The sequence below is a fragment of the Periophthalmus magnuspinnatus genome, chromosome 6, assembly GCF_009829125.3.
Source record: "Periophthalmus magnuspinnatus isolate fPerMag1 chromosome 6, fPerMag1.2.pri, whole genome shotgun sequence".
Lineage (NCBI taxonomy): Eukaryota > Metazoa > Chordata > Actinopteri > Gobiiformes > Gobiidae > Periophthalmus > Periophthalmus magnuspinnatus.
In genome coordinates, this window is record NC_047131.1 from 31,021,346 (window position 1) to 31,048,963 (window position 27,618).

Here is a 27,618-nt window from a genome sequence, read left to right on the forward strand (position 1 = left end):
ATTCTTTCTATGTTGTCTCTAAAACATTAACGTTAATAAATCCAGCGTTAATGCAGCCCTGATGGACCGTTTGTTCCTTGTTTCTGAACGTTTATATCTGGCCAGTGGAGTCATTTAATAGCATTTAAAGTGCATGTGAAACCCTGCTGATTAAGATCTCGCTCTGGGTGCTACGAAACCTCAACGCTCGAAGCTCTTTCAGCGGTGACGGGGAGCCGCTTTCCCACAGATGTGATCAGCACCCTTGGGCGAGGCTTCATGTGGCGGTGAGCTGCTAATTCTGTGCAGAGCCAGTGGGCTGTGGGACACTTGAAGGTTTTGCCCTTGGTGGCTGGAGCTAGGCTGGTCTGTGCTGTAATTGGATTAGATTGGTTGCATCAGGCGGGTTTGTGCATAGCTCTTTAAAGAAACAAGTTCATCTTAGTTCTTGAGGCTGTGCACCTCCTCGCTGCTGCCTTCTTATCCCCTTCACGTTTTTTTTTTTCTCCTTCTTAGCTATTTTTAAACCCCTTTGTAATCACACGCCTGCATCTTCCTGTTAGCAGCTTCCATGTTTAACGGTTTGCTAGTGTCTTTTGTCACGGCCAGCCTGTCCAAATGGGATTACAGCAGTACCCAGTAGCCCTAGAACAAACTGGAATGTACATAATAAACAGGAAAGTGTGGTCATAATGCTCATAAAGACGTGTGTTACTCAAGGAGCGTGAAGCTGTGGCGCTCTTGACCTTTTTTTCAACAGAGGACTTCCTGTGTAGCTGCCTCTTACAGGAAGTGCAAGGTGATGTCATGGTGAATGTACTTCCTGGTCTTCTTTGTGCTGCTTGACCTTTTCTGGAGCTAAGACATAATCTGAGAAAAGTGGAGTAGAACGGGAGAAAAGCTCAGATCAGTTGCGAAGCGTTTGCACGATTGGTTACGGCGTTTAAAGGGCTCGTGTTAGCAGTGCGCCATTTTATGATCTGTGTTATGATGTTTTCTCGTCACAAACGGACCTGGAGTTGTGTTTTTGTTTCATTCACACATGTTTGACACACAAATCCTGCATATTTAGGCTGAGTTCTTCTCTCAAATACTGTTCCACCTCGTGATGTCATCATGTGGTAATACAGGAAGTGCTCCACTATGTTTTTAAAGTCCACACACCTTCATTTCTAGAATAATTTGGATCATTTCAGCACCTGGAATTGCAAATTTCTACTGAAGAAAAGGTAAAAGGTCAAGCTCGTAACTTGAAAACTACCACTTCATGACATCACAAGGTGGAACAGAGCATTTTGAGCTTTGAGTAACACTTTATTATTTGTCTGTACATCTCCAAACACGTGTGAATGAAACAAAACGCAACTCCAGGTGTGTTTTTGAGCAGGTAACAACATTTTAGCATGACTTAAACCTCACAAAAGTACAAAAAGTGGTCTTGTTGTGCATGCATGTGATTTCTTTTTTTCCTTATTTTTTTCCTTAAAGCTGTAATTATCAATAAGTAAATGCACGGCAAACAGTGAGACCAACATGAACCTGTTCTGATTCCCATGTCATACTTTTTATAATAATAATAATAATGCAACTTAAAGTGAAAGTATTCCAACATTCAGAATACAGCACCTTTGGGCCATGTAACACAATATACTACAAAATACATTTTAATAGAAGCGTTCAGTATTCTGTAACTAAACACGTTCTTCCCATCACTGATCACAGCGTCGTCATTGTCCCCGTCTGTACTTCCCTCTGCGTCCCGAGGTTTGTGCTCCACTTTCCTCGCACAATAGTCTTTGTAATGAAACCAAAAGAAAAGCCTTAAAATGGAACTTTATCCCAGCGCCGGGCCTGTCCTGAGGAGGAAGCGATATGCCGAGTACAGTCATGTGATTGTAGAGACACATGAGCCGGGCGTGGCTGGGCGTGTTGTGCGTTTGGAGTCTCCGACAGGCTTCAACACGAGGCTGACATCACCGAGCACGCCTCCGTAAATACTTTTTTTTTTTGCCGTCTCAGATTTGTTTATTCAGTTCGGTACGGTATTCGTTTTTAGGGCTGGGCTGCACAATTTTGAAAAGAGAAATCTAATTATGATTTGTCTGGCGAGTTTTGTGATCATGACTTGCTGCGCTGTTGGTTAAACTGGTACTTGTTTTGTTTTTTTGTTTGTTTTATGCAGCGCTTTTCCACCTGCAAGACACTCAAAGCGCTTTACATCGAACCGCCAACCTTCGATTCAGCGGAAAAACACGCTACCAACCGATTTAACGTCTAATATTTGTACAAGAATCACATTTCCAAGCATGTCCGTCGAGGTTGAAACAAGATTTTACTATAGAAAGACGTGAGATTTCGTGCTTTGGCAGACGACTTTGTGGTTTGAAAATTGCGCCAACTCAAAATTCGACCACAATGTCTGATACTAGCTCTACCTCGCTGTGACACGGACGTGGTTGTTGCTTTAAATTCCACGGCAGACAGGCCTTTGAGAGATTAGAGGGAGACGCTGATGGAAGAGGCTTAATACCTGAGAGTTGAGCACCAGCAGCCATATGTTTCAGATGTGTGTTCTGACGAGCCTGTCCTCCGCAGTATTATAGCCCTGATGTATATCCCTCTACTTCCTGCTTACGTGTGCGACGCCTCTGATGCCACACGGGTCAAATGGTAAACAAAGCCAGTGAGACGTTTAGGACAGTCCGGATGAAGGTAGAACGCAAAACTCCTATAAAAATGACCTGGGGTGGGCGGGAAAAAGAACATTATATCGTCCTAAACATAAAAATTTAGTATTCTGTTCAAAAAAGATTGCTCGGGTAATAATAATCATGAAAAAAACAGTTGCTCCACCAGAATTTAACACATTTTGAAGCTGATATATCGCAACAGAGAAACTATTTTATGGCACATTATCAATTTAAATAATGCCAGATAATGACTATTTGCTGCAGCTCATGTCTTTTAATGAAACAAACAGCAAAACGAGCCAATAATTTGTCATAAAAGCGACGTATTCACCCCTCTACAGCTTAAACCTGCTCAAAGTAATAAAGTAATACTACTTTTTAACACTTTAACATTTTATTTAAGTTACGTAAGGTGTCAAAAACTGTCCTCTGCCCCATGTAATCTGGATATATCCTTCCACTTCTGTATGTTTCCATGTAGTACACCTCTGATGCCACATGGGGCTAATTAAACAGAATAAATAAGACGTTTGACACTGCAAAAATTGGTGTTTCCCATTAAAAATCGTACTTGTTTTGTGTTAAACTTAAAACAATAAAAGACAGCTTAATATTTAGGTAATAAATGACTCCCGTACTCAATTTGTAAGAGTAAAAATATTCATATAGTTATCTGACAATGCAAAGTTTGACAGTGAGATCCCAGCTCCCACAGATACACAGAATAGTGTTGTTGTGACCTTGGGCAAGACACTCAACCCACGTCAATCCCCTGAGAGTTTGTGTACACTGGTGGGTGAATATGCGCGTGAACGGTTGAGTGGTTTCTTGATGTAAAGCGATTTTGAGTGTCTTGAAAGTGGAAAAAATGCAACCAGTTACCATTTTACTTAACTATGATTTACCCTTTTTGAAATCCAACAATGTATTCGAAGTTATCAGGAACTTTTCTCTTGAATATTTCAGATTTTCTCCCACCTCCAGTCACTCACGGCTCCACTTGACCGAGCGGAAGTGTAGGAGGAGGCAGAGTTCACCGTGACTATGTAGGGAGTGCAGAGGGAGTACAGAGGGATTTCCGCTGCAGGGCCGGGGGTCACTGTAAGGAAGCTGCTGACTCGTCCTCTGAGGAGAGAAACGACAGAAAGAGCAAAAAAAAACCCGCTCCAAAAACAGAAATCACAAGACACTGGACACGAGAGTTTGACCCCTGGTGGCCCCTTAAGGAATTGTACGTATGTAAACACAGATGGGTCTGGCTAAGGGGTTTTACAGTAGACGCACAGTGAAAAACCCACGTCATTTCTTTGCGCTCAGCTGTGGGAAGCGCCTTGTTTATGTCGTCATCGGAAAAAACGACTACGAAAACTACTAATCCTTGATAGTTTCTACAACTTTTGAGCTACACAACCAGTCAAAAGTTTGGACACATCTTCTCATTCAGTGTTTTTTCTCATTGTTTACCACCATTTTCTACTTTTCAGATACGCAAGACGGCAAATGTTTTTATATTTTCGGATATTTTCTATTCAAATCTTCAGAGTATTCACCTTTTGCTTTTGTTGACGGCGCCGCAAACCTTTGACCTTCTCTCGATAAGCTTCATGATGAAGTCTCCTGAAACAGTTTTATTTCACAGCTGTTTCTTGTCTGGGTCAAGAAATGTCAAAAGTGCAAACCACGGCTCAAAGGGTGGCCATGGTTTTGTTTTGAGTTTTTTTTGTGTGTTTACAGTTGTCCCTCACTATATTGTGGTTCACCTTTTGCCGTCTCGCTGTTTTGTGGATTTTTTTTGGTGTAATTTTGCATGTGTTTTTGCAGCAAATGAACGTGCATTGTGTCGTGCGTCCTGATTGGCTGTTGGACTGTAGACCATTGTGTTCTGCGTCCTGATTGGCTGTTGGACTGTAGACCATTGTGTCGTGCGTCCTGATTGGCTGTTGGACTGTAGACCATTGTGTCGTGCGTCCTGATTGGCTGTTGGACTGTAGACCATTGTCCATCAGTCTCCTCCGTGCCGTGTCTCCTGTCCAGTACAGAATGTGTTCAGACAAATTCACATAAACGTTGGATCGCAGTGTGACTCTGAAGTGCTGTACGTTTGCGATTTGTTTTCTCCCCGACAAAACCCACAATGTCGATGAAACGTTCTGCACCGACAAAGACGCCTACGAAGGTTTGAACTTTGAGAGAGTTTAAACGAGAGAGAAATGTGAGAAAATGTTAACACCTGTGTGAGAAAAGTGTATAAAGTGTGTGGTGAGGGGTTTTACAGCAGAAAACATAGAGAATAATTGTAAAATGACTGATCGTGGACGTCAAAAAGCAGATGTTCAAGGTAAAATATAGCAGCTAGATGTTGTGATGTTGACAAAAATGATGATATTGTAACTGTAAATCCATCTGAAATCTGCTCAAACGCGCCCGTAGAAACTGTGGATCAGGTTCAAGCATCACACAAAAGTTTAACGTTAAAACTAACCACAAAACTTCATACATATCACTTTATATCCTAAGATTACGCTGCGTGATTTTTGATGAGTTGGTTTTCTAGTCCATGCACCTGTTCTGATTTTGCATATTGCGATTTGCGCTTTAAGCTTGTGCAAACATTTTGTAATCATAAGAGGTTGAGACATGGGTGTTGGCTCGTTACAGTTTAATCCTGGAAGTTTGGGAAGGACAGGAAGGAAAATTACTTGACAAAACAACACAGTGTAATGTAACTGACGTCCGAACATGTTTTTAATGCAGAAACTTTAATATCTTTGGTCAAATAGCAGCAGTGTACAAGATTAAAGCTCGTATACTACACAAAACAGACTCTTGTGAGCTTTAAGACGTGTTATAATGTTGTTTTCTCCTCAAAAACAGACCTGGAGTTGTGTTTTGTTTCATTCACACATGTTTATTATTAACCGGTCTACATTTCCAAACCTCAAAACGCTCTGTTCCACCTTGTGATGTCATGAAGTGGTAGTTTTCAAGTTAACAAACAGCTCCTTTTGCTCCTTTAGTTCCACGAAAAGAAACATCTCTATGAAGACGAGCAGCTGGCAACATAATTTTAAAGGTTCTATAATGCACAAAATTAATTCTCGTGAATTTTAAGCCATCTCTGTTCCACCTCGTGATGTCATGAAGTGGCAGTTTTCAAGTTAACTGCTTCTTTTTGCCTTTTAGTTCATTAGAAATAGGCAATTCCAGAGCTGAAATGATCCAAATGATTCTAGAAATGAAGGTGTGTGGAGTTTAAAAACACAGCGGAGCACTTCCTGTATCGCAACGTGATGACATCACAAGGTGGAACAGAGTGTTTTCAGTTTGAGAGAAGAACTCGGAGCCTAAACGTGTGAATGAAACAAAACAAAAACACAACTACAGGTCTGTTTGTGATGAGGAAACGTGATAAAACACAGACGAGAAAACGGCGTAACGAGGGCCCGTTTAAATAAAGATTAAATAAGTTCAAGTCCCAGTTTTACGGTGCGTGGACGGGGTCATACATCAGGGGAGCGCGCTGTAGAAAAGACTACGACTGAATACATCACAGAGGAGAGGAGCGTGCGGCTGATTTATCACCGGCTGTTAGCTGGTTAAATGAGGCTAAGTGCGTAGTCTAGCTCTGGGAGGTGAGATGAAGAGATTAGCCCACATAAAGACTGATGGAGCCTTTCCTTTCACTTAACTTTGTGTTTCCTCCTCTGTCTGTCATGTCAAATACGCCCTTTTCCTCTTTGCAGTGCATTCACTATCTACAAGCTGCAGACTCTTTATCTGCTCTGCTCATTATAGAAGCAAACTGTGTTACGCTGCGACTGAAACGTTAAATAAAATAAGACTGACCAGCAGCAATAGGGCCTCGTAAAACAGACATATCGTGCTCGTGTCTGCTCTGTAGTTCTAATTTACGATGCTTTATGATGCTTGTGGTTATAATTTGTACGTTTTAAATCACAATATTCATCGAAAACGGCTCGATAAAAGAAAAGAACGGCTGATTTCTGCACCGATTTCTCTCATTTGTACCAAAATGATGCGACGCTGCCAAACCGACGTGTATGAAGTAAGACAGAGCAGTGGGCGTGTACCGGTGAAAACGAGTGATTAGCCCTATAGCGTCGGATGCTATCGCCGCGGTTGTGGACTTCCCGTTACCGTAACTCCGCAAACGATTGTGCTTCATGTAAATTCAAACGGCGTCTCAAAGCAGAAACATGAGGCTCTTTAAGGACTGAGCACATTATAGCTCGCCTAGACTTTTTTTTTTTCGTTTTTTAGCCATAAAATCATGTTAAATGAAGTATCAGCCTGTACGTTTGCATTTTTTTTTCACACAACTTCCTCTATTTTATATATCCATCCTTATTTTTCCTTTAACGCGCTCTGATTGGTCGTCTCCGAGGGCGACGTAAGCGCATTACCGTAATGACAATAACGTATTTAAAGAGCCCCATGTCTCTGCTTTGAGACGCCGTTTGAATTTACATGAAGCACAATCGGTTGCAGAGTTACGGTGACGGAAAGTCCACGACCGCGAGTCTAACGGCGGCGATGGCATCCGACGCTATTACACAAAATTGACTCTTGCGAGCTTTAAGTCATGTTATAAAACGGTTACCTCCTCGAAAACATACTGGACTTGTGTTTTGTTTCATTCACACATATTTGAGTAACTCTTTATTATTACTGTCCACATCTCCAAAGCTCAAAACGCTCTGTTCCACCTCGTGATGTCATGAAGTGGTAGTTTTCACGTTACTAGCTTGTCCTTTTACCTTTAGTTCAGCAGAAATTGGCAGTTCCAGGTCTGAAACGATCCAAACGATTCTTGAAATAACGGCGTGTGGAGTTTAAAAAAACACGGAGAAGCACTTCCTGTATCACCACATGATGACATCACAAGGTGGAACAGCCTAAATATACAGTTGCGTTTGTGCGTTAAACATGTGCGAATGAAACAAAAAACACAACTCCAGGTCTGTGCGCTTTAACGACGGCTCAAAAACGCGCACGGATCACTCCAAACACGCTCCGACGAGAAGAGGAAACGACCGTAACGCGGATAAACGCTCTGAAAGTCGATTTTGCGTAATGGTTCTGCTTTAATGTCCGTTTTATGATGAGTCATCCTGACCCGCGTCCACTTCTGAGTCCACTTTAAAGCTGCTATTTCAGACTCGTGGACAGATATAGTAACAGTGTGCTGCCGCTGCACCTGCGTAAGGCTTTAAAAATATTCTCTTTTTGGATACGTGATCTGCGGCGTCTGATCTGAACCTTTGGGCCGTGAGCCGCTCGGGGTTTGCATTTATTTTTGCATATGTCAGAGCAAAAGACGACCAGAAAACACGGTCATAATCACTTAATATGGTGGTTTACAGATGCAGTATGGAACTTTCCCGGTGCAGGGTTTGTTCACCTGTTTGTCTGCGTGTTACTGTGTTATTATTTTACCTAGAAAGTTCCGCACCATGGCATTAAACTCACACCAAAGCCACGTTATAGATCTGATCTGTAGCGTGTGTTTTTATATATATTTTAGCTGCCTGTAACACCTGTAATTGAATAAATGCATGATATATGTGTTTAATGCGATGCTCTGAAAGATTCCAAAAGCAAAATTAACATCTCCATGGAGACAAGAAGCTGGAAAGTTACACAGTGCACCTTTTTAGCCAATAGATCGCATCAGGACTAAATAGCTTTAAGGACTCTGCTTCTGCCAGACACTTGTATCACTAAAGAAGTTAAACCTTAATGATGTTTTATTACGGTTATTGTGCTTTTATAATGTGCCATGTTAAAGCTTTAAGGAAACGATAAGAAATATAGTCAAATGATCAATAATTACACAACTTTGGCTAACGTGACCTGGCAGTTCACATGAATAAATTGAATTGAAATATCTAAATGATGGATTTGATAGTTAAAGCAGACGTGTCGTGCGTGTGTCGGCTCTATAGTTATAGTCTCTGACACTCGTGGATCATTGTGTTATAATTTGCACATTTAAAATTGCAATATTCATCTAAAACGACTTAATAAAAGGAGCGAAATCAGCACGGAAACCAGCTGATTTGTTTAACATCCTCCTCTGGACAGCTGCACGTCACACGAGCAAGGAGCAGATGTGACGCTGCCGAATCCAACGTGTATCATGATTAAGAAAATAAAATTGGTGAATGATGTAAGTGCAGAGCAGTGGGCGTCTACCAGGGAAACATGACGCCTTGAAAATAAGTGATTAAAGGTTCTACGTTACACAAAATGGACTCTCGTGACGTTTAAGCGTGTTATAAAACTCTTAACTCATCAAAAACAGACCTGGAGTTGTGTTTTGCTCCATTCACACATGTTTGAGTCACACTTTATTATTAGTCTGTTACGTCTCCAAAGCTCAAAACGCTCTGTTCCACCTTCTGATGTCATGAAGTGGTAGTTTTCAAGTTACTAGCTTGACCTTTTACCTTTTTAGTTCAGTAGAAAGTGGCAATTCCAAGTCTGAAATCATCCAAATGATTCTAGAAATGAAGGTGCGTGGAGTTTAAAAACACAGTGGAGCACTTCCTGTATCACCACATGATGACATCACAAGGTGGAACAGCCTAAATATGCAGGTGCGTTTGTGAATGAAACAAAACAGAGCTCCAGGTCAGGTTGGAAAACTGCGGCGTCCACTGGGAGCTGACCACACAAATCCTGAGCGAATCACCGACTGGGATAATAAAATCGGAAAACGGAGCAGTGGGTGTGTGGTCGGTCGTAGTGAAAACGGGGCAGTATGGCGCGATTAAAGATGGACGATTCACTCCAAATACAACCTCGTGTGCGCAAACGTCGAGGGGAAACAACTACAACATGGTTAAAATATCTGAAAAGTCCATTTTGCACAATAGATCTGACTTAAAGTTTGGTCCACGCTGTGCAGCTAATCAAATTTTAATGAAGATTTAATCGGCAACGATCAGCTCGAGTCTGTTTAATCTGAGGTTTAGAGCCAGGCGTCGGTCGGGAAAGTGTGCGGTTTGGAGTTCAGAGTTTTTGCGAAAGGTTCAAGGTCCTTTTTTTTTTTTTTTTTACGTTCAGGAAATAAAAATAGAAAAATTAATACGAGAAAGTAGCAGTTGCACGTTTGTCACATGGCACAACCTCACCATTGTGTTGGATCAGGGACTACGCCGTCCGTGTGTGTCTGTGTGTGCGTTTTATGTGTGCGTGTCGCCCGTGTTAACCCCGCCACGCCCTGCTCTCTAACTCTCTGCGCTCGCTGTTCTACCTCTCCATCAGGACACCGTCTGCAGCCCGGGGAGGAAGTTGTCTCACTCAGAAACGAAACATCAAAATGCACAAACAAAAGGAAGTGCTCTCCTGCGTAACAGCGCCTCCCGCAGGGCGTCTGTCAGTCACTTTATCACAAGTCACAACCAGCAGACGTGAGCCGGCCCCGTCACGGCGACATGTACCTCAGCCGTATCGCCCCAGTCCAGCTTTAACCGCTGTGTTATCCTCTGTAACAACACGCTGGGCTATTTCTGCACATTTAGGCGATTAATCTGTCAATCGTTCAGTAAATGAGACATGAACGATATTTTTGGAGCTGAAAATTTATCATATGTACATTTTCTTTGCTCTAGTTGGGACATTTGTGTAGGTTTGTAGTTACATTCCCTCTTTATCTTCTTTTCTTACTTACGAATTACTTGTACTAGCGCGTTCCTCTGCTGTCCCCGCCTTACACCCTCCAAAATCAAGCAAATATTGAACACACACACATGTCACACACACACTCGTCTCTCACACACACAACATAAACTTGTCACATACAGTTGTCTACACGTCTACAAATGTCTACAAACCAAACCATGTTAGGCCTCTGTGTCATAACCCGGCTCCAAATCATGACAGAAAATACGCAACACCATATTCAGCTAAATAAAGTGTTTATTTAACAAATGAAGTAACTTAAAGTGAGTTTTAATGAGGTGTGGATGTGTGTACATGTCCAGGGTGTAAGTGCGGGTGTGTGACTTGAAAGGTGTGTGTGCAGTGTCATATGTTGCGACGCAAAGGAATAAAAAGAAATGCGGGACGAGGCAGCACGAGCTTTTAAAGGTGCAGTGCGTTGGGCCCTTGATGCACCAGGACTGCACCAACCAAGGTGTGTCTCGGTGTGTCTCGGTGTGTCTCGGTGTGTCTTGGTGTGTCTTGGTTTGTCTCGGTGTGTCTCGGTTTGTCTCTGTGTCTCGGTTTGTCTCTGTGTCTCGGTTTGTCTCTGTGTCTCGGTTTGTCTCGGTGTATCTTGGTTTGTCTTAGTTTGTCTCGGGGTGTCTTCTATGTCTTGATATGTCTCGGTGTGTCTCAGTTTGTCTCGGTTTGTCTCGGTTTGTCTCGGTTTGACTCGGTTTGTCTCGGTTTGTCTTATCACTCCTTGTTATCCCTGTATTTCACTGGTCACTATGAAAATTACACTTATTTCCTTCAAAAAACAAAACTATCCAAGTGTTTTATCTGTAAAAATACAAGTTTAATATTATGAGACTTTTTTGGCCAACACTATTTCACCAATTTATAGACAAAAGTGCAATATCGACTGAACCGATATCTTGAAAACTGATACTGGATCGTCCAAAATGGCTCATTTTAACGTGTTTCCTGTGATTCTCTGTCCGTGGCATAAATCCATAAGGCGATATTGTCTGTAGAGTATTTCCCCCTTCAGAATCCATTATCACGACAGGTTCTATACATTTATCCTGTTATTAATGGACCTGAACAAACCCAGGACGTGCCATGGAAAGGTTTTGTTTTGACTCCTCAAGTGGCACTTCGCTCCCAGCAGCAGCCACTTTAATAACAGGCATAAATACTTGATTGGGTCACTTGGGCCTGACCTTACCATATTACTTCCCCTCACCTCACCCAGTCGTTAGCTGAAGGTGCTATGCTCGCCGTCAGAAAGGAGCTTAGGGCAGTGTCGTGTTTCAGCTGCGACCATAGACCGCGTGTATAAATGGACGTAGCTAACCCGCGAGCCGCTACTTTCCCAAATATCACCCCTCCCTCTGTACCTGCCGCTGTCAGACGCGTCATTTTGGGTCTTAAATGTTCGTATTAACCCGCTCTACATGATCCCGGGGTTTTTATTTGCCCTTTTATCCAATATGAACATTATAACATAACAACATCGCTCCTGATTGGCTCTTTGGTTGCTATGATACCACTAAATTTGTCGCTATAGCTGCTAGCCTCGATTAGCTTAATTTGACACTCACTTAATCCATTTCTTTTAATATTGAGTCGTTTACATAGACTAGACAAAAGTAGATACTATGATGGACAAGTATTAATGCTAAAAAACACATTAACAGAACAATATTTGATTGAAAAAAATAAATTTCAAAGTGTTTAGACTTTGAAATTATGAAATTCTAAATAAAATGTTGTACTACAATATAAATTAATAATAATAATACATTTAAATAAAAAAATATAATAAAATAAAACAATTAAAAACTAACCATTAATATGTTATCAAATGTGTTTTTTTTTGTTTTTTTTAGCACAAATCTCTCACTCGTGTGCTGATTCTTCTGTTGGTTCAGTATTAATCAGTGTAAAAATGCATAAAAATCAGAAAGAAAGAAAAAGAGATCCGAATGCAAGCGTTCACGTTCAGGAGCTGTTCAAAAGACCCGACTCTTTCATTAACGCCGCGAGTGTCCAAACCCTACAGTGTGTTTTGCTGTTTTGTTTTGCCGTTTGTCACGTTTGAGCCCTGATATAAACGTTCAGAATGTTTGAAAACCGCCGTTTGAGGGAGAGACGCGAGTCATAAAAGGTCAGAGGAGAGTTCAGAGAGTTACGGGACGAGCGCTGACGTCAGATCTGTTGACCATCCATCTTTTTCAATTCTGATACCAATTTTAATACCAATTTCTATAGCTTTAAGTATTGGACAAAACCTGCCGATATTAACCGATACCAGCGCAGAGACTGAAAACAGCATTTATTTCCTTTAAACAAAAATAAAATAAGACCAAACTGACCCGAAAGTTTCATGTAACCACAGAATAACTTTGTATAAATAAAAATTCAAACATTATGAGACGTTCTGGGCCAATTAAAGTCTTATTACATCACTTTTTCAACCCAGGATATCAGCTGAACCGATATTTGCAAGCCGATATCTGATCCAGCCAATCGTTCAGTATTGGCACTAACACAAAAATAATAAAACGGGTTGATCTCGGTGAACCAGTTTTTAAATTAAAAGACATGAGCAAAATGAATCAATATTTAGCCATAAAACTCATTTTTTCTGCTCTCTACAGCTCAATTCTTACTTTTTTATGGCATAAAATCTCCTCACACACGATAAATACTGAGCCCCAACATAAATTATTCCAGATTTCTCATTTTAAAAGTTAATTGCAGCCCTGGATTTGACCAAACTGTAATACCGTTTCCGTCCACCAGAGGGAGACACACGTTCATGAAAACTCCTCACTCAGCACTTACCTGAATCTTTGACATTCAGCACATTATTTCATGTAACTGGTGCCTTTCTAACAGTGATATTGAAGGAGGATTGAGCTGGTAATAGGCTTAATAGGAACATTGAGAGGGAAAAGTACCGGTGGATGGATTCTATGAGCATGAAATTAGATCTAGTTGCATAATCGTGGCTCGCAGGCCTTTCCCGCCGCCGCTGCTGCTGCCTTTTTCCAGTATAGATCACATGACCGTTTTATCAGGCACTAGTCCACCAGCACAGCCATAGTCATAGTCAAATCCAGGACATGCATTTTTCTATTAAAGACATTATGTTTAGGGACATTTGTAGTTTTTTTAAGAGTCGAGAATGTGACAAACACTGAATCTGAAGACTGTTTTGAGGAAGATTTCTCAATAAAACTACCAAAATAGGTGCACACGTGGTAAATAATCTTGTTAGATGCGAAGTTTGGTGGTTCGAATCCCGCTCTTGACTTAAAAAAAACAGTCAGATCCATGGATTTACAGACTGACGGTGCGATTCCAGCTCCCACAGACACTTAACTCCCCCTCGTCGTATGAATGTGTGTGTGAATGAGTGAGTGTTTCCTTGATGTAAAGTGCGTTGAGTGCCTTGAAGATGGAAAAGCACTATATATAGCCCTGTCATGATAATCGAGTTGACTGGAACTATATTTTTGTGACGGTCTTTATTTATCGGATGCACATTTTGCTTATTTCTTTGCTCTGTGATACATTTTAAGCTTTGTCTGACTCTTTACAGATGCAAACTAGCGACTAACGTGTTTAATTTCGCTGTTTATTTGGCGCAGCTCATGATTTTTTAACAGTATTGTACATTTATAATTGTTTTTGTGGTTTAAATTTGCTCTTGGGTTGTGCGTCAGTAGCATAAATTAGCTTCAATACTCTCATTTATCGTCTTTAATTACTTTTACGGCAATATATCACACTTCAAAATATGTTTTTCGTGACGGGCCTGGCTAATTTTAGTGACTACAACCATAGAACTGCTTCATAATTCCAACATTATGAGTTATTTCTCGGTTAAACGTGGCGTGTTTACAGGTGTTTGTGTCGTCAGCTGAAAACGCCAGAGACTAACTGTTTTGTGCTTTTGTAGGAAGACGCCAGTTCGCTGATCAAACCTGGCTCTCCGCGTCTCTAACATACCAGCCATAGCACCTGTCAGGGACGCACCAGCCCGCTTCCCTTCTCCTTCACTGCCTTGTCTTTTTCATCTCCTCTTTTTAATCTCCTGTCCTCGCCTCCGCCCTCCGCCCTTCGCCCTCTTATCGATGCCGCCTTTATGCACATTCCGGTAATACCAGAGCACACAGCACTCGCCGCCGCCCGGGACGTCGGCGAGCGCACCTACGCCTGCTGTTTGTCTCTCGTCGCTTTGGACAGAGGGTCGTCCCGTCAGAGGTGATGTGGAGGAGGCCGCAGTGCGCAGAGCGAACAGCAGAGGGCGCCATGCTGCCTGTTTTCACTGAGTTCATTCATGATTTTTGAGACCGGATGGGTCGGTTTTGCAGGGAGAGGGAGAGAGAGAAGGAAGGAAGGAGGGAGGGAAAGGATAGAGCACTTCTACAGCGAGGGAAAAGAGGGAGAGAAAGGGAGAGAAAGGATAGAACGCTTCACCTACAGAGAGAGATGGAAAACGGGGAGGGAGGGAGGGAGAAGAGCGAGAGAAAGGATAGAACAGAGAATGGGAAAAGAGGGTGAGAGAAAGAAGAGGGAGGGAGAGAAAGGATAAAGGGGTTCACCTACAGAGAGAAAGGGAAAAGAGGGAGGGACGAGAGTGTGGGAGAGGGAAAGAAGTATAGGGAGAGAAAGGATAGAACACTTTACCTACATAGAGAGAGGGAAAAGAGGGAGGGAGAGAATGGAGATATAGCATGTCACCTACATAGAGACAGGGAAAGGGAGAGAAGAGAGGGATAGAGAGAGAAGGAAGGAGAAGTATAGGGAGAGAAAGGATAGAGCACTTCACCTACAGAGAAAACAGGGAGGGAGGGAGGATAGCACACTTTACCTACAGAGAGAGAGGGAAAAGAGGGAGGGAGAAAAGGGAGCAAGAGGGAGAGAAAGGATGGAACATGTCACCTACAGAGAATGGGAAAAGAGGGTGAGAGAAGGAACGAGGGAGGGAGAGAAAAGATAAAGGGCTTCACCTACAGAGAGAAAGGGAAAAGAGGGAGGGAGAGAGGAAGGGATGTATATTGAGAGAAAGGATAGAATACTTCACTTACAGAGAGAACGAAAAGAGGGAGGGACGAGAGTGTGTGAGAGCGAGAAAGGAGGGAGGAAAAGAAGTATAGGGAGAGAAGGGATAGAACACGTCACCTACAGAGAGAGAGGGAAAAGAGAGAGGGGGAGAGAAAAGGAGGAATGAGAGGGAGAGAGAGAAAGGATAGAACACTTTACCTACAAAGAGGGAGGGAGGAAAGAGGGAAAGAAGGATATTGGAGAGAATGGAGATAGAGCACTTCACCTACAGAGAGAGAGAGAAAGGGAGAGATAAGAGGGAGGGAGAGAGAAGGAAGGAGAGAAGTACGGAGAGAAAGGATAGAACACTTCACCTACAGAGAGAGAGAGAGAGAAAGAAAAAAAAGAGGGAGGGAAGAACAGAGAGAGAAGTATAGGGAGAGAAAGGATAGAGCACTTCACCTACAGAGAGAGGGAAAAGAGGGAGTGGGAGGGAGAAAAGAGGGAGAGTTCAGTTCGTGAGCTGAAGCTTCGTCTTGGACAAACAGTGAAACGTCTTCAATCCTGAAACAGTTTGTCCAGTGACAGATTTAAACTTGGTCTTTTGTCCTCAGTCATGTATTTGAATCATTTCACATATAAGTCTCATCTGAGTATAAGTCGCACCCTGGACGAGCGATGAAAAAAGTGTTTTTTTTCTCCTTTTACTACCGTATTGAGTGAGATGGTGTGTCCAGACTTTTGCCTGGTCGTGTATCTGTTCTGAAGTAAAAATACATGAAAAACATCTGTGTTTTTTACTACAGTGATGTTTCTGTTCTAAACTCTCCGTCTGTCAGCGTCTGCTCTTCGCCCGCTGCCGTCGCTTTCCCGAGTTTGGCCCGAGTTTGGCCTTCGCCTGTGCCGTCATCGGGATAGAGTTGCATTTCATTTCCTCTGTCAGGTGGAAAAAGATAATGATGATTAGGGGCAGAGGCCAGAAACGCTGAAGAGTTTAATCTAAGTTTGACTCCGGGGCTTTAACGGGACATTCGAGTTGTGTTATTTTAGCCCATCGACACCTAAATAAACAGTTACCCAAATCTAGATGAACTTGGCGACAGAAACAAAACGCCAAACGAACAGGCCGCTACTGTGAAGAGTTCTGGAGGTGTTTGGCGTGACGTGGACAGACCGCTGGCGTCTTTGGTCGTGTTTATCTGTGGGATCGTGGACACCGCTCCCCTCTGAGACGCTCACATTTACTCTGTGCTGAATGCTGACCTGTGTTCATTTCAATATGTTTAAGTTGGTGTTTGTGTACGCTGCAGTTTTGCGGTCGGCTGTATGTATATATCTCCATACATTAAAGCTGCATTATGTAACTTTTCTTGTGGCGGCGGGGGGTTTGTCACGTGTTTGGAGCGTTACAGGCAAAGCAATGATATTAGCATCGAGAAACAGTATGGATTTACACTTATTTATTTAGTATTTACGTCAAAAATACCTTGTTGTTGCTGTGCGTGGGCTCGCCTTTGCCTAGACATGACCTGTGACTTGGCTTGCTGGTGTCTCCATGGAGATTGACAAGTTTAAAGCCGCGTTGAGGGACTTTCTGTGAAACTAAACAACATCTTTGTGAAGACGAGCTGGCGACGCTACCTCAAAGGTCCTATAACACGCAAAATTCTCGGGATTCTCGTGAAATTTAAGCCCCGTTATGACACTCGATTATTAGTCTGTCGACATCTTCAAACGTCAAAACGCTCTGTTCCACCTTGTGATGTCATCAGGTGGTAGTTTTCAAGTCAGCGGCTACTTTTTACCTTTTTAGTTCAGTTGTAGATCGGCAATTCCTGCGCTGAAATCATCGAAATGCTTCTAGAAATGAAGGTGTGTGGGATTTAAAAACACAACGGAGCACTTCCTGGATCACCACACGATGACATCACGAGGTGGAACGGAGCGTTTTCAGTTTGAGAAAAGACCTGCAGCTTTAATACACGGGTGCGTTTGTGCATTAAACATGTGCAAACGAAACAAAACACAACTCCAGGTCTGTTTGTGACGAAAAGGGAGTAATCCAGGCCCTTTAACTGCGACTTCGGGATGGGCCGTGCGTTCTGTCGGTCTCGCCTCTCTCTCGGGTGTTTTCAAACGCCGCGCTCGCAAATTGGCTTCTCCGTTTAGGCCGCTTTGTTTGTGCACTGCAGTGTGGGGTTTGTGCAACGTGTTCCTGGAAAGCTGGAACGAGGGAGCGGAGGGGGGGGCTCGGCTTCTCCATAACAATGTCAGCAGTGTATTCCAACTGGAAAACGGCCCCCGCGATTCCAAGAAGCCAGAACATCGGCCTCGCGTTAAAACAAAATCAGCACCTATGATAAATCCATTTGGCTAACGTTATTAGTATGCGAGGTTTGTGCGCCGGAGAGTTCACGTTCTTGCGTAACCGCGGGGGTGACGGGCGGACGGACACGAGCGGGGCCGTGTGAAGCAAAACAAGGAGGGAAAAGTGCAAATTAGACGAATGAAAGGGGGCTGCTGAGGGAGAAATAAAACCAAGGGATGTCAGCGGGTCGTGGAGGCGGTGAGTAACGGCAGAGGAGAGGATGAATGGAAAGAAAGAAAGAGAAAAAGAAGAGGTTTTTCGACGATCGGATGCGGACGGGAAGTGAAGTCGAATGATAATCGTCCAAAAAGGTCACGATGTTACTCACGAATATGACTCAAAATGGACTCTCGTGAGCTTTTAAGTCACGTTTTAATGCTGTTGCCTCATCAAAAACAGACCTGGAGTTGTGTTTTATTTCATTCACGCAACCTCAAAACGCTCCGTTCCACCTTGTGATGTCATGAAGTGGTAGTTTTCAAGTTAACAGCTGCTTTTTTTTACCTTTTTGTTCAGTAGATATTGACAATTCCAGGGTTGAAACGATCCAAATGATTCTAGAAATGAAGGTGTGTGGAGTTTAAAAACACAGCGGAGCACTTCCTGTATCACCACATGATGACATCACAAGGTGGAACAGCGTGTTTTCAGTTTGAGAAAAGTCCACTCCAGCCTAAATATGCAGGTGTGTTTAAACTCCGGAAAATACAGTATGTTTGCGATGAGGAAACCGCATTTAACATAGATCAAAAAATTGTGTAATATTGACCTTTTAACGAGACTTTACATCTCCGAACGCAGCGCGAGGAGACAAAATCATTTAAATATTTGCGAATGAACAAAATTGCGGAGAAAAATGAGCATATTTAAAACTGTACGTCACGTGTTGATTTTGTAAACGTGTAAAAGCTCAAGATGCAAAGAGCTAATCAAATCACACGCGACACGACGCTATAAGGACACGTCACCTGCTCGTCTCCATGGAGATGTTCCTGCTTTAACAGAAATAACCCGCAGTTAATGGTATTTAACGTATCTATCACCATGGAGACGAGCCAGTGATTCACCCATGGGCCAAGGCACAGGTCAGATCTGTTTGAAGGTGAGCGCTTAAAGTAAAAATACACGTTCGTCAATGTGTAAGTGGAGAAATGCAAGATGAACACGTTTAATGCCATACTGTGCAACTTTCATGGTTTTGCAGTTTTATGTCAAATGCCAAACTTCAATATCGTCCCATATATATCGTGTAAATCAGGGGTCTCAAACTGAAATGACCCGAGGGCCGCGGGAGGCAGAGTCTGGGTGAAGCTGGGCCGTATCAGGTATTCCACAAAAAATCTTTGTTAAAATCTTCTCAAACGTCATCGCTGTTTTCAACGCACATGAAGAAATACGCCAGTTCTTGTGGATTTTATGGATCTACATCGTTATTTGTTGAATCTTTGCTGAGGCGTGCACAGTGTGAGTGACACACGTGTTTGGGGTTTACTGAACCTTCTACACGCAACATGGTAATTCCAACACTAACATTGAACTTTCATTTTGTTCTGTGGGCCACAAAATATTGTCTCGCGGGCTGCAAGTTTGAGACTCCTGGTGTAAATGCATTTTCACATCCAGAAAAGTTTCATAGTGCAGCCCTAACCTTTAAATGTCTTTGTGGTAATAGCAACTACACTCAATACCTCACTTTTGATTTGACCAAATATTCTGCGACTTTAAGCAAACGTTTTGGTGTTTGCTGTGACATTTTGTAGCTCTAAGTTGTACCAAAAGCTGAATCACTCCTCGTCTGTTGTCCCGTCTCCACCTGAAGTCACGAGCGCACGCACACGTTCCTCCTCATCCTACATTCCCCCGGAGGTGTTGTGTAACTCTGCAGTCGCAGCAGCAGCTCTGGGTCCATTGATCAGCAGTTCTGGTGCCAGTCGACTTTGTTGTAATAAACGATCCTGGAGCCGGTCTCTGCACCACCGTGTGAGCCAAATAATGCCTCCGCCTGCTTTTACATTCATATTTATACAGTCTCTCTCTTTCTCCTTTTGTCCCCGGCAGCAACGCAAAGAGTTAATGAGGATTATAATTGCATCATAAGAAGAAAAACGTATTTTAAAGGTTCTATATGACACAAAATGGATTCTTGCGGTTTTTAAGCCACGTTTGAACGCGGTTACCTCATCAAAAACACACCTGGAGTTGTGTTTTGCTTCATTCACACATGTTTAACACACAAACCCTGCTTCTCACAAACTGAAAACACTCCGTTCCACCTTGTGATGTCATCGTGTTAATACAGGAAGTGCCCCATTGTGGTTTTAAACTCCACACGCCTTCATTTCTAGAATCATTTGGATGATTTCAGAGCTTTAATTTCCAATCTCTACTGAGCTAAAGGTAAAGGGTAACTTGAAAACTACCACTTCATGACATCACAAAGTGGAACAGAGCGTTTTGAGCTCTTGAAATAGACAGACTGATAAGAAAGTGTCGCTCAAACGTGTGTGAATGAAACAAAACACAACTCCAGGTCTGTTTTTGCGGAGGTAACAGCGTTGGAACACAGATTAAACCTCACGAGAGTCCATTTTGTGTAATATTGAACCTTTAAAATCTGCTGAATTAAACTGACTCACTGCACATCTGGCTTCTATTTTAGTTTTATTTTTTATTCAGTCGTCATGGCCTTATCCTCTTCTCTTCTCTTTCATTTATCCTTATTGAAATGTGTGGTATTGGTGAAGTGTTTTTAAAATCCCCAGTCTAGATGTTATAAAGAACTCAAGAAAACACACACTTTTTTTGTTTCAGGATGAGTAAATATAACTTGTTGAATCAGTTTGTGCCCCCTGTCCCAGTAGATTTATCCAAAAACACACTGCTTTGTCCCAGTTTTATACAAGAAATGTCCCAGATGTACCAATTTTTCACCAATCTGATCCCCACAAACAGTTAAAAAAGGGATATATTGTCATGTTTTTAGCTAAAATACAGAAAAAGATGCTTGAAAATTAGCATAAGATTATCCCGGTTTTGAATTTTGACAATCTGGTCCTCTTACTTTTGGGTTGACATTACGCCTACATTTTATCTTTTAAGGCTACAAATGGTTTAATGGGCAAATAATAAGATTGAGCCATGCAATTTTTGACCAATTTGATTCCCAACAACAGTAAAAAAGAGGGATATATTGTCATGTTTTTAGCTAAAATGCACAAAAGATGCTTGAAAATGAGTGTCAAATTATTAAAAATGGACAAAGATATGTGTTTTTTTACACAATATTATTCATCCCAACCTTCCCAAACTGGATGTGTCCCAGTTTTTGGATGTGTCTGACATTTGTGTTAAACCAAACTGACATTAGACGTACATTTTATCTGTTAAAATCTACCTAAAAGTGGTTTAATGGGCGAATAATAAGCTGCGTTGCCAGGTTGGTCCGTGCACTTAATCAAATTTTGTCAGTCCTTTCTCAGTAAAAGCATGTGGTTTGACTTTGTCGCAGATTAAACTGTTTTTTGTTGCCTTCTTTACCTAGAAAAGTGAAGTGACTTTGTGTATAATCAAAGACACACATTCGAGAAGAGTCCATGTGGATTAAAATGGCATTATTGGATCTGGAGCCCTATTATTAGCCTGAGATCTGCCTCAGCCTCCAGGCGCTGAAAGGAGCTGTATAGAGTTGCTGGGGTCTGGTTTGTGTTCAGCCTATGGAGGAATATAAATATGTAAAAATAGCTCGTGTGAGATGGGAAACGCAGCTGAAACATGAGACTCTCCTGGACCTTTTGCCTCGCGTCCATTTCGGGGGTTTTTTTCCATCCAACGCGCGTTATGATGTATGTTTTGTTTTGTTTTTTTCGTATTGTGCCACGATGTTTCGACGCGGAGTTGAACCAGCAAATAATGTGGAAAATATGGGAAGATAAGCTCAAGTTTCACGGGGGTGTTTCTGTTTTTTTGGGGAAGTAGAAACGTGGTGGTTTGCGTCACAACGCAGGCTCGAGACAACCGCCAGACCGTGCGTAAAATCCGGCTTTTACGCGCGGTTCACTTCCATATCCCAGACTGTTCGCGTATGGCACGAGTGTTCCTTTTTTGTCTGGAGATTGGCTAACCCTGCCCCGCGGAAAGTAAAGCCCCGGGAGAGACTGGGGAACGCGGAGGAGGGAGTGGGTCTGACTGGGGAAGAGGAGGCGAAGGTGGCGAGGAGCGAGCGAGCGAGTGAGAGCGCTGCGAAAACCCAAGTCTCTTTTTTTTATTGTTCCGTTTGTTTGTTTGATCGGAGGGAGGCGTTGGGAGTTCGCTTGATTCGAAGTGCCAAACGCTGTCAATTCTGGATTTCCTGATTCGCTTCCTATCGTCCAGGATGAGGTTCAAACGGAACGGGTCGTACACGCTAAATAGGTAAGAGCTGTAACTTATTGTGCCATGTTTACGCAGAGGGAGAGGGAGGATGCGCGCGTTTCCATATGCGTAAAACACCTCACTGTTACTCTGCGTAGATCCATGGAGCTGGGTGACACATGTTTTCTTATATTGCACTTAAATAAACCTACTATTCCTAACTTTTTACCATCGCTTTCTTGAAATTAATGGCACTTTTCTATTACTGAATGACGTATTATTCCAATTCTCGTGCAAAACCAAACCTCTAACCTGTGAAACAATGGAAAAAAGACAGCACAGTGATGTCAGCCTTGGTCATACTGGTTGTCTGTGCCCACGTGGATCAGGGTTAGCAGGAGAAACCTGTCCGTCCTGCCCTGAGCTGGGGGGTGGGGGGGAATATGAAATCTCCCTCTCAATCTTTGTCCTCCTCTTTCCACACAAATGCCTGACTCTCTGCTTCCCATCACCTAGCAACTTTGCACATGCTGCTGTTGCCCGTTTCAGGCACAAACTGGGTCCAATGCTTCAAAACTGTTCTCCTTTTAGATTTTATTAATAATATAACTTACATAAATTACAATATATTTCAGGATTGCAAAGATAAAATGTCCCATGTCTGTTTTTTTCTGCCTTATTCATTGACTAATCTCACAAAGTCAAAGTTTAATCAAATTGCTCATTGTTTTATTCTTTCTGTAGTGGACAAACATTATGAATTGACCCACTTAAACCCCGGATGTCTTGGTTCAATTCCCAGCCTGCTTTTATGCGATAAGGAGGAAATAAACTCACTCAAGGACTCGCTCATATTGTTGAAAGTGACAAGTGTTTTAATGTCATTCGATACAATATATTTTCATTTTCCCCGGCACACGCTTCCTCTTTTGCCTTGTTAAGAGCCACATGGCCTTCCAGCGCACTCCACCGGCACAAACCCACATCCTGAATCTATAGTAACGCCACACAAAGGGAGCTAACGAGTGCCAAGCCCCTACACCCTCTTCATCATCTGGAAATGTTACCGCGGAAATGCTCCCGGGCCTTTTGTTGTTCCGAAACTGTCTGCAGAACGGGTAATTGTCTAATCGTTTGGTTTAAGATGAGGTCATTAAGAAGTGAAAATCAGACCAGGCAGATGCAGCTCCTGTAACTGTACCCCTGGGAAGAGGAGGAGAGGGAGAGGAGAGGGAGAGGAGATGTTTGGAGCGGGCAGGCAGGATGACGTCATTGGAGGTAAAAACTGCTGCGCTGGGCCTCTGGTGCAGTTTATCATTGTCACGGGTTTGGAAAGTGTTCTTTGCACTGTTTTGTTGCCATGTTCTCCTATTTCTATTCCATCTTGTTGGGGTTTATGTGAAAACGTCGCTACGAACGAATGAGTGATTTCATTTTTTGCATTGTGCGTAAGGTAATGAAGCCGCCTTAAAGGGCCAGAAACAGACCTGGAGTTGTGTTTTTGTTTCATTCACGCAGGTTCAACGCACAAATCCTGCATATTTAGGCTGAGTTCTTCTCTCAAACTGGTACAGGAAGTGCTCCACTGTGTTTTTAAACTCCACACACCTTCATTTCTAGAATCATTTGGATAACTTCAGCCATGGAATTTGCCGATCTCTACTGAAAAAAGGAGCTGTTATTGTGAAAACTAACCACTTCATGACATCACAAGGTGGAACAGAGCATTTTGAGCTTTGAGTAATCCTGCATTATTAGCCTGTCTACATTTCCAGACGTGTGTCAATGGAAAAAAACACAACTCCAGGTCTGTTTGTGAGGAGGTAACGACATTCTGACGTGGCTTGAAGCTCACGAGAGTTCATTTTGTGTAATATTGGAGCTTAAAGGTGATGAGACTTTAGTGCAGCTAAAATGAAGGAGTGAAAGAATGATAGAAATGGGTTGTTGTAAACGTAAATGTTGATAATCTCCATCACAATCAGACTGTTTTTGTCATCAGTTACAGCAATAATCATAACTGTAATTTAACTGTTATCAATTGCACAGCCCTGTTTTTTTACTATTCTCCAAATCAAAATGAGTTGGTTTATATTAGATTCACTTACAGCGTTAGATTTCCTTTTTATGGCTTTAGCTGCATCTTTGATTTCTGCAGTTTTTTTAAAATTAAAACTTACCGCGCAGCTTTTCATGGCTGATACCGATTGTTTAGCGTCCAGAGAACCTGCTGTTTGATAAGATTTGCTGATATTTTTGGAGCCGATTTTGATTGTGTTGCTCAAACTTTGTATTTTGTCATTTTAAATTCACTACAAACTCACCCACAGCCCTTTTTTTTTAACCACAAACATCTACGAGAGCAGTGTGTTACTTTAATACAAAGAGATAACAGCACAAAACAGGAACAGTGTATTCTTCAGCCCAAATATCGGTCTCAGCTTGAGATTAAAAGCCGATATTCCATATGGTGAAAAGAGCAAATATCGACCAACTGATATCGGTCTATTTCTACACAGTTTATATATTTGTTGAAGTACTACTGCAGTCACCGGTGCCGCCTTCGTCCGAGCAGAACAGTAATGCACTTTTCCGTAAATTCAAAGTCATTCGAAGAGCTGTACCGAAAAAGAAACACATTAAAATCACAATACAACAAAAAAATCAAAGCATAAATAAAAGAGAAAAGTGCAGAATAAAAACATTTCAATCAGACGAAATGGAGAAATCTCACTATCGACTTTACATCAAGCTCGTGTCTGCTCGATGTAAACAGATGTTGTTTTGTATCCGCGCGTGCAGACCGGTGGCGCCCCCCTTGCTTATATTACGTAACTGCATCCCTCTGAAGGTGACCGCGTCCCCTCGGCCCAGAGCCTCTCGTCCATCTCCACCGTCGGGGCTGCAGTCATTGGTTTCACTTTGATGCTGTGACTCTTCCTCCTCTTCCTCCTCTTCCTCTCTCACAGTCGGTTTAATCTGAGCCGACGCTGAGTCTCCTGAAGAGATCGTAGCGTTCGATTACATCCATCGACTTTCACCAGACCTGACCGCTGCAGTCCTCGGTCCGTTCATGCACGTGCGCCGCGACGTGTGAGAGAAAAGTACATTGAGCGGAGCTGCGGCGATGGGGCAGAAGACAAAACGAGCCCCATTAATTCACCCCCCCCCTGTCCTTCACCTCACGCACGCCGCACTACAACAGCCGAATACTCTGCTCTGATTGGTTCAGGTCTGCGGGGGCTCGTCACCGCATTAGCCCCTCCCACTCTGAACCTCTGCATTATTTTGTGTGAATGAAGAGATACGCGTGATGTTTACGTCATTAAAGCTGCAGATGTGCGTACGGCCTGTTAGGAAAATTACTACCTCAGTACGTGACAGATGGAACCGTGTTTTTAGGGGTCAGTTTTCATCGTGGCCACTTTTTCTTTGCTTTAATGGGATATTTTTTGTTATTTTCTTGCTCTAATAGGACATTTTTGGTTATTTTCTTGCTTTAATATGATCTTTTTGGTTATTTTCTTGCTCTAATATGATCTTTTTGGTTATTTTCTTGATCTAATATGATCTTTTTGTTTATTTTCTTGCTCTAATATGATCTTTTTTATTATTTTCTTGCTTTAATATGATCTTTTTGGTTATTTTCTTGCTTTAACATGATCTTTTTGCTTATTTTCTTGCTCTAATAGGACATTTTTGCTTATTTCCTTGCAATATAATAAGATTTGCGCTGTAGGTCATTATAAATCATAGACTATATATAAATGGACATGGCTAACGTGCTAGCCGCTGTGCTCCTTCTGGCTCCATCGACTCTGGCTCCAATTCACTTTCCATTGAAAAACTGTGTCCTCTCTCTGTACCTGCTGCTGTCAGACTCGTCATTTTGGTCTTAAATGCTCGTATTTACCTGCTCTACATGATCCTGATTTAGATCCTGAGTCACTACAAGGGAGAAAATATTCTTTACTCATTTCATGTAGGATTTATTTAAAGATTTTCCAGAATATTTAAAAAAACCAACAACAGATGAGTGAGGGGAAAACAAAAAACAAGAACAAAAAACAGAATATGTGCTACTAAAACACTTTATCCATGAATATATGAAATAAAAAGCAGCTCATGGGGTTATCTCCAGCGTCAAAGACATAACATGATCTAAAAAAAAAGGTAACCAGACTTCAGTAAATTCACTCATTTCAACTAAAGTATAAAACATTTTCAACCATCAGGACGGTTTTATCTGTTTTGAAGAACACGACCAGCTCTGAGTCAAATGTGTCTTTATAAAGTCGCACATAATCAAGATTAGGGACGATCCGATACTGGTACAACAGCGTCGATACTGAACAATTAGCTGGATCTGCTTCCAAATATCAGTTCAGTCGATATCGTGGTTGGACGCTGATGTAATAAAACTGTTTACTGGTCCAATGAGGTTAATATAGTCTATTTTCAGACCGAGGTTTACTTTGTTGTTCATACGTGACCGTTTCGACGATCAACGCTCTGTTTTCATACCTGACACTAGCGCTCTTCCTCAAACTAAACCTTCGTCTGAAAAAAAGAATCTCTTAAAATAGACGTTTTACTGGCTCATAAAGTCTCAGGATGTTTGAACTGTTATTTATACAGAGCTGTTCTGTTCTTGCGAGATTTAATCCATGTTATAACGTTACTTCATCAAAAACAGACCTGGAGTTTTTTTGTTTCATTCACACATGTTTGAGGAATTGTTTGTTATTCATCTTTGTACATCTCCAAAAGAAAAAAAAAAAACACTCTGTTCCACCTTGTGATGTCATGTAGTGGTAGTTTTCAAGTTAACAGCTCCTTTTTTCACCTTTTGTTCAGTAGAAATGGTCAATTTTAGAGCTGAAATGATCCAAATGATTCTAGAAATGAAGGTGTGTGGAGTTTAAAAACACAGCGGAGCACTTCCCGTATTAAATCACAAGGTGGAAAGGGTGTTTTTTTTTACGTTTAAGTCAAGAAATCAAACTAAATCTGCAGGTTTTGTGTGTTAAACATGTGCGAATGAAACAAAACACAACTCAAGGTGTGTTTTTTGGGAGGAAACTACAATTGAAGTCTATAATAAACATGTTGTAATGGCCGATTTGAACAACATGATCAATAACGAACTCATAGTGTGTTTGTGTTTAGCCTTTATGTAAAAAGTTTTGCAAACACTATCTCTTACGCCACCTTCCTAAACATGACCGGGCACGCTGCGGTGATTAACCTTCAGGAGCGGTTTAGCTGGATCTCGCTCTTAAGTCTGATTTGGCAAACAGAGCTGTGTTTACATGTGAGAGATCGAGATAGCGTGTTGTGTGGCGTGTACACCGTCGGCCTGAGATAGCGGCCTCAGCGCGGCTTGTTTTCATCCTCCTCTTTTTTTCTTTTCTTTTTTTTTAAAGCCGTGTCCGCGTCCCGTCTCCCCCGCAGTCCGCCCTCTGCCGCCCGGCCGTCAGCAGTGTGTTTATGAGCCCCCCG

The 27,618-nt window shown here is 42.2% G+C and overlaps 1 protein-coding gene across 2 annotated transcripts in view; it reads left to right on the top strand.

Moving 5' to 3' along the window:
- Positions 1-27,618, top strand: part of mob2a (MOB kinase activator 2a) — a 92,441-nt gene that overhangs the window by 18,114 nt on the left and 46,709 nt on the right. Inside the window, exon 1 of one of the 2 annotated variants that reach the window (XM_033967666.2) lies at positions 21,771-22,176. The exons of the other annotated variant lie outside the window; for it this stretch is intronic. Coding sequence (XP_033823557.1) covers positions 22,139-22,176 — 38 coding nt within the window. The 5' untranslated portion in view covers positions 21,771-22,138. Of the gene's footprint in view, positions 1-21,770; positions 22,177-27,618 lie in introns of those variants that run through there. 2 annotated transcript variants of the gene reach the window in all.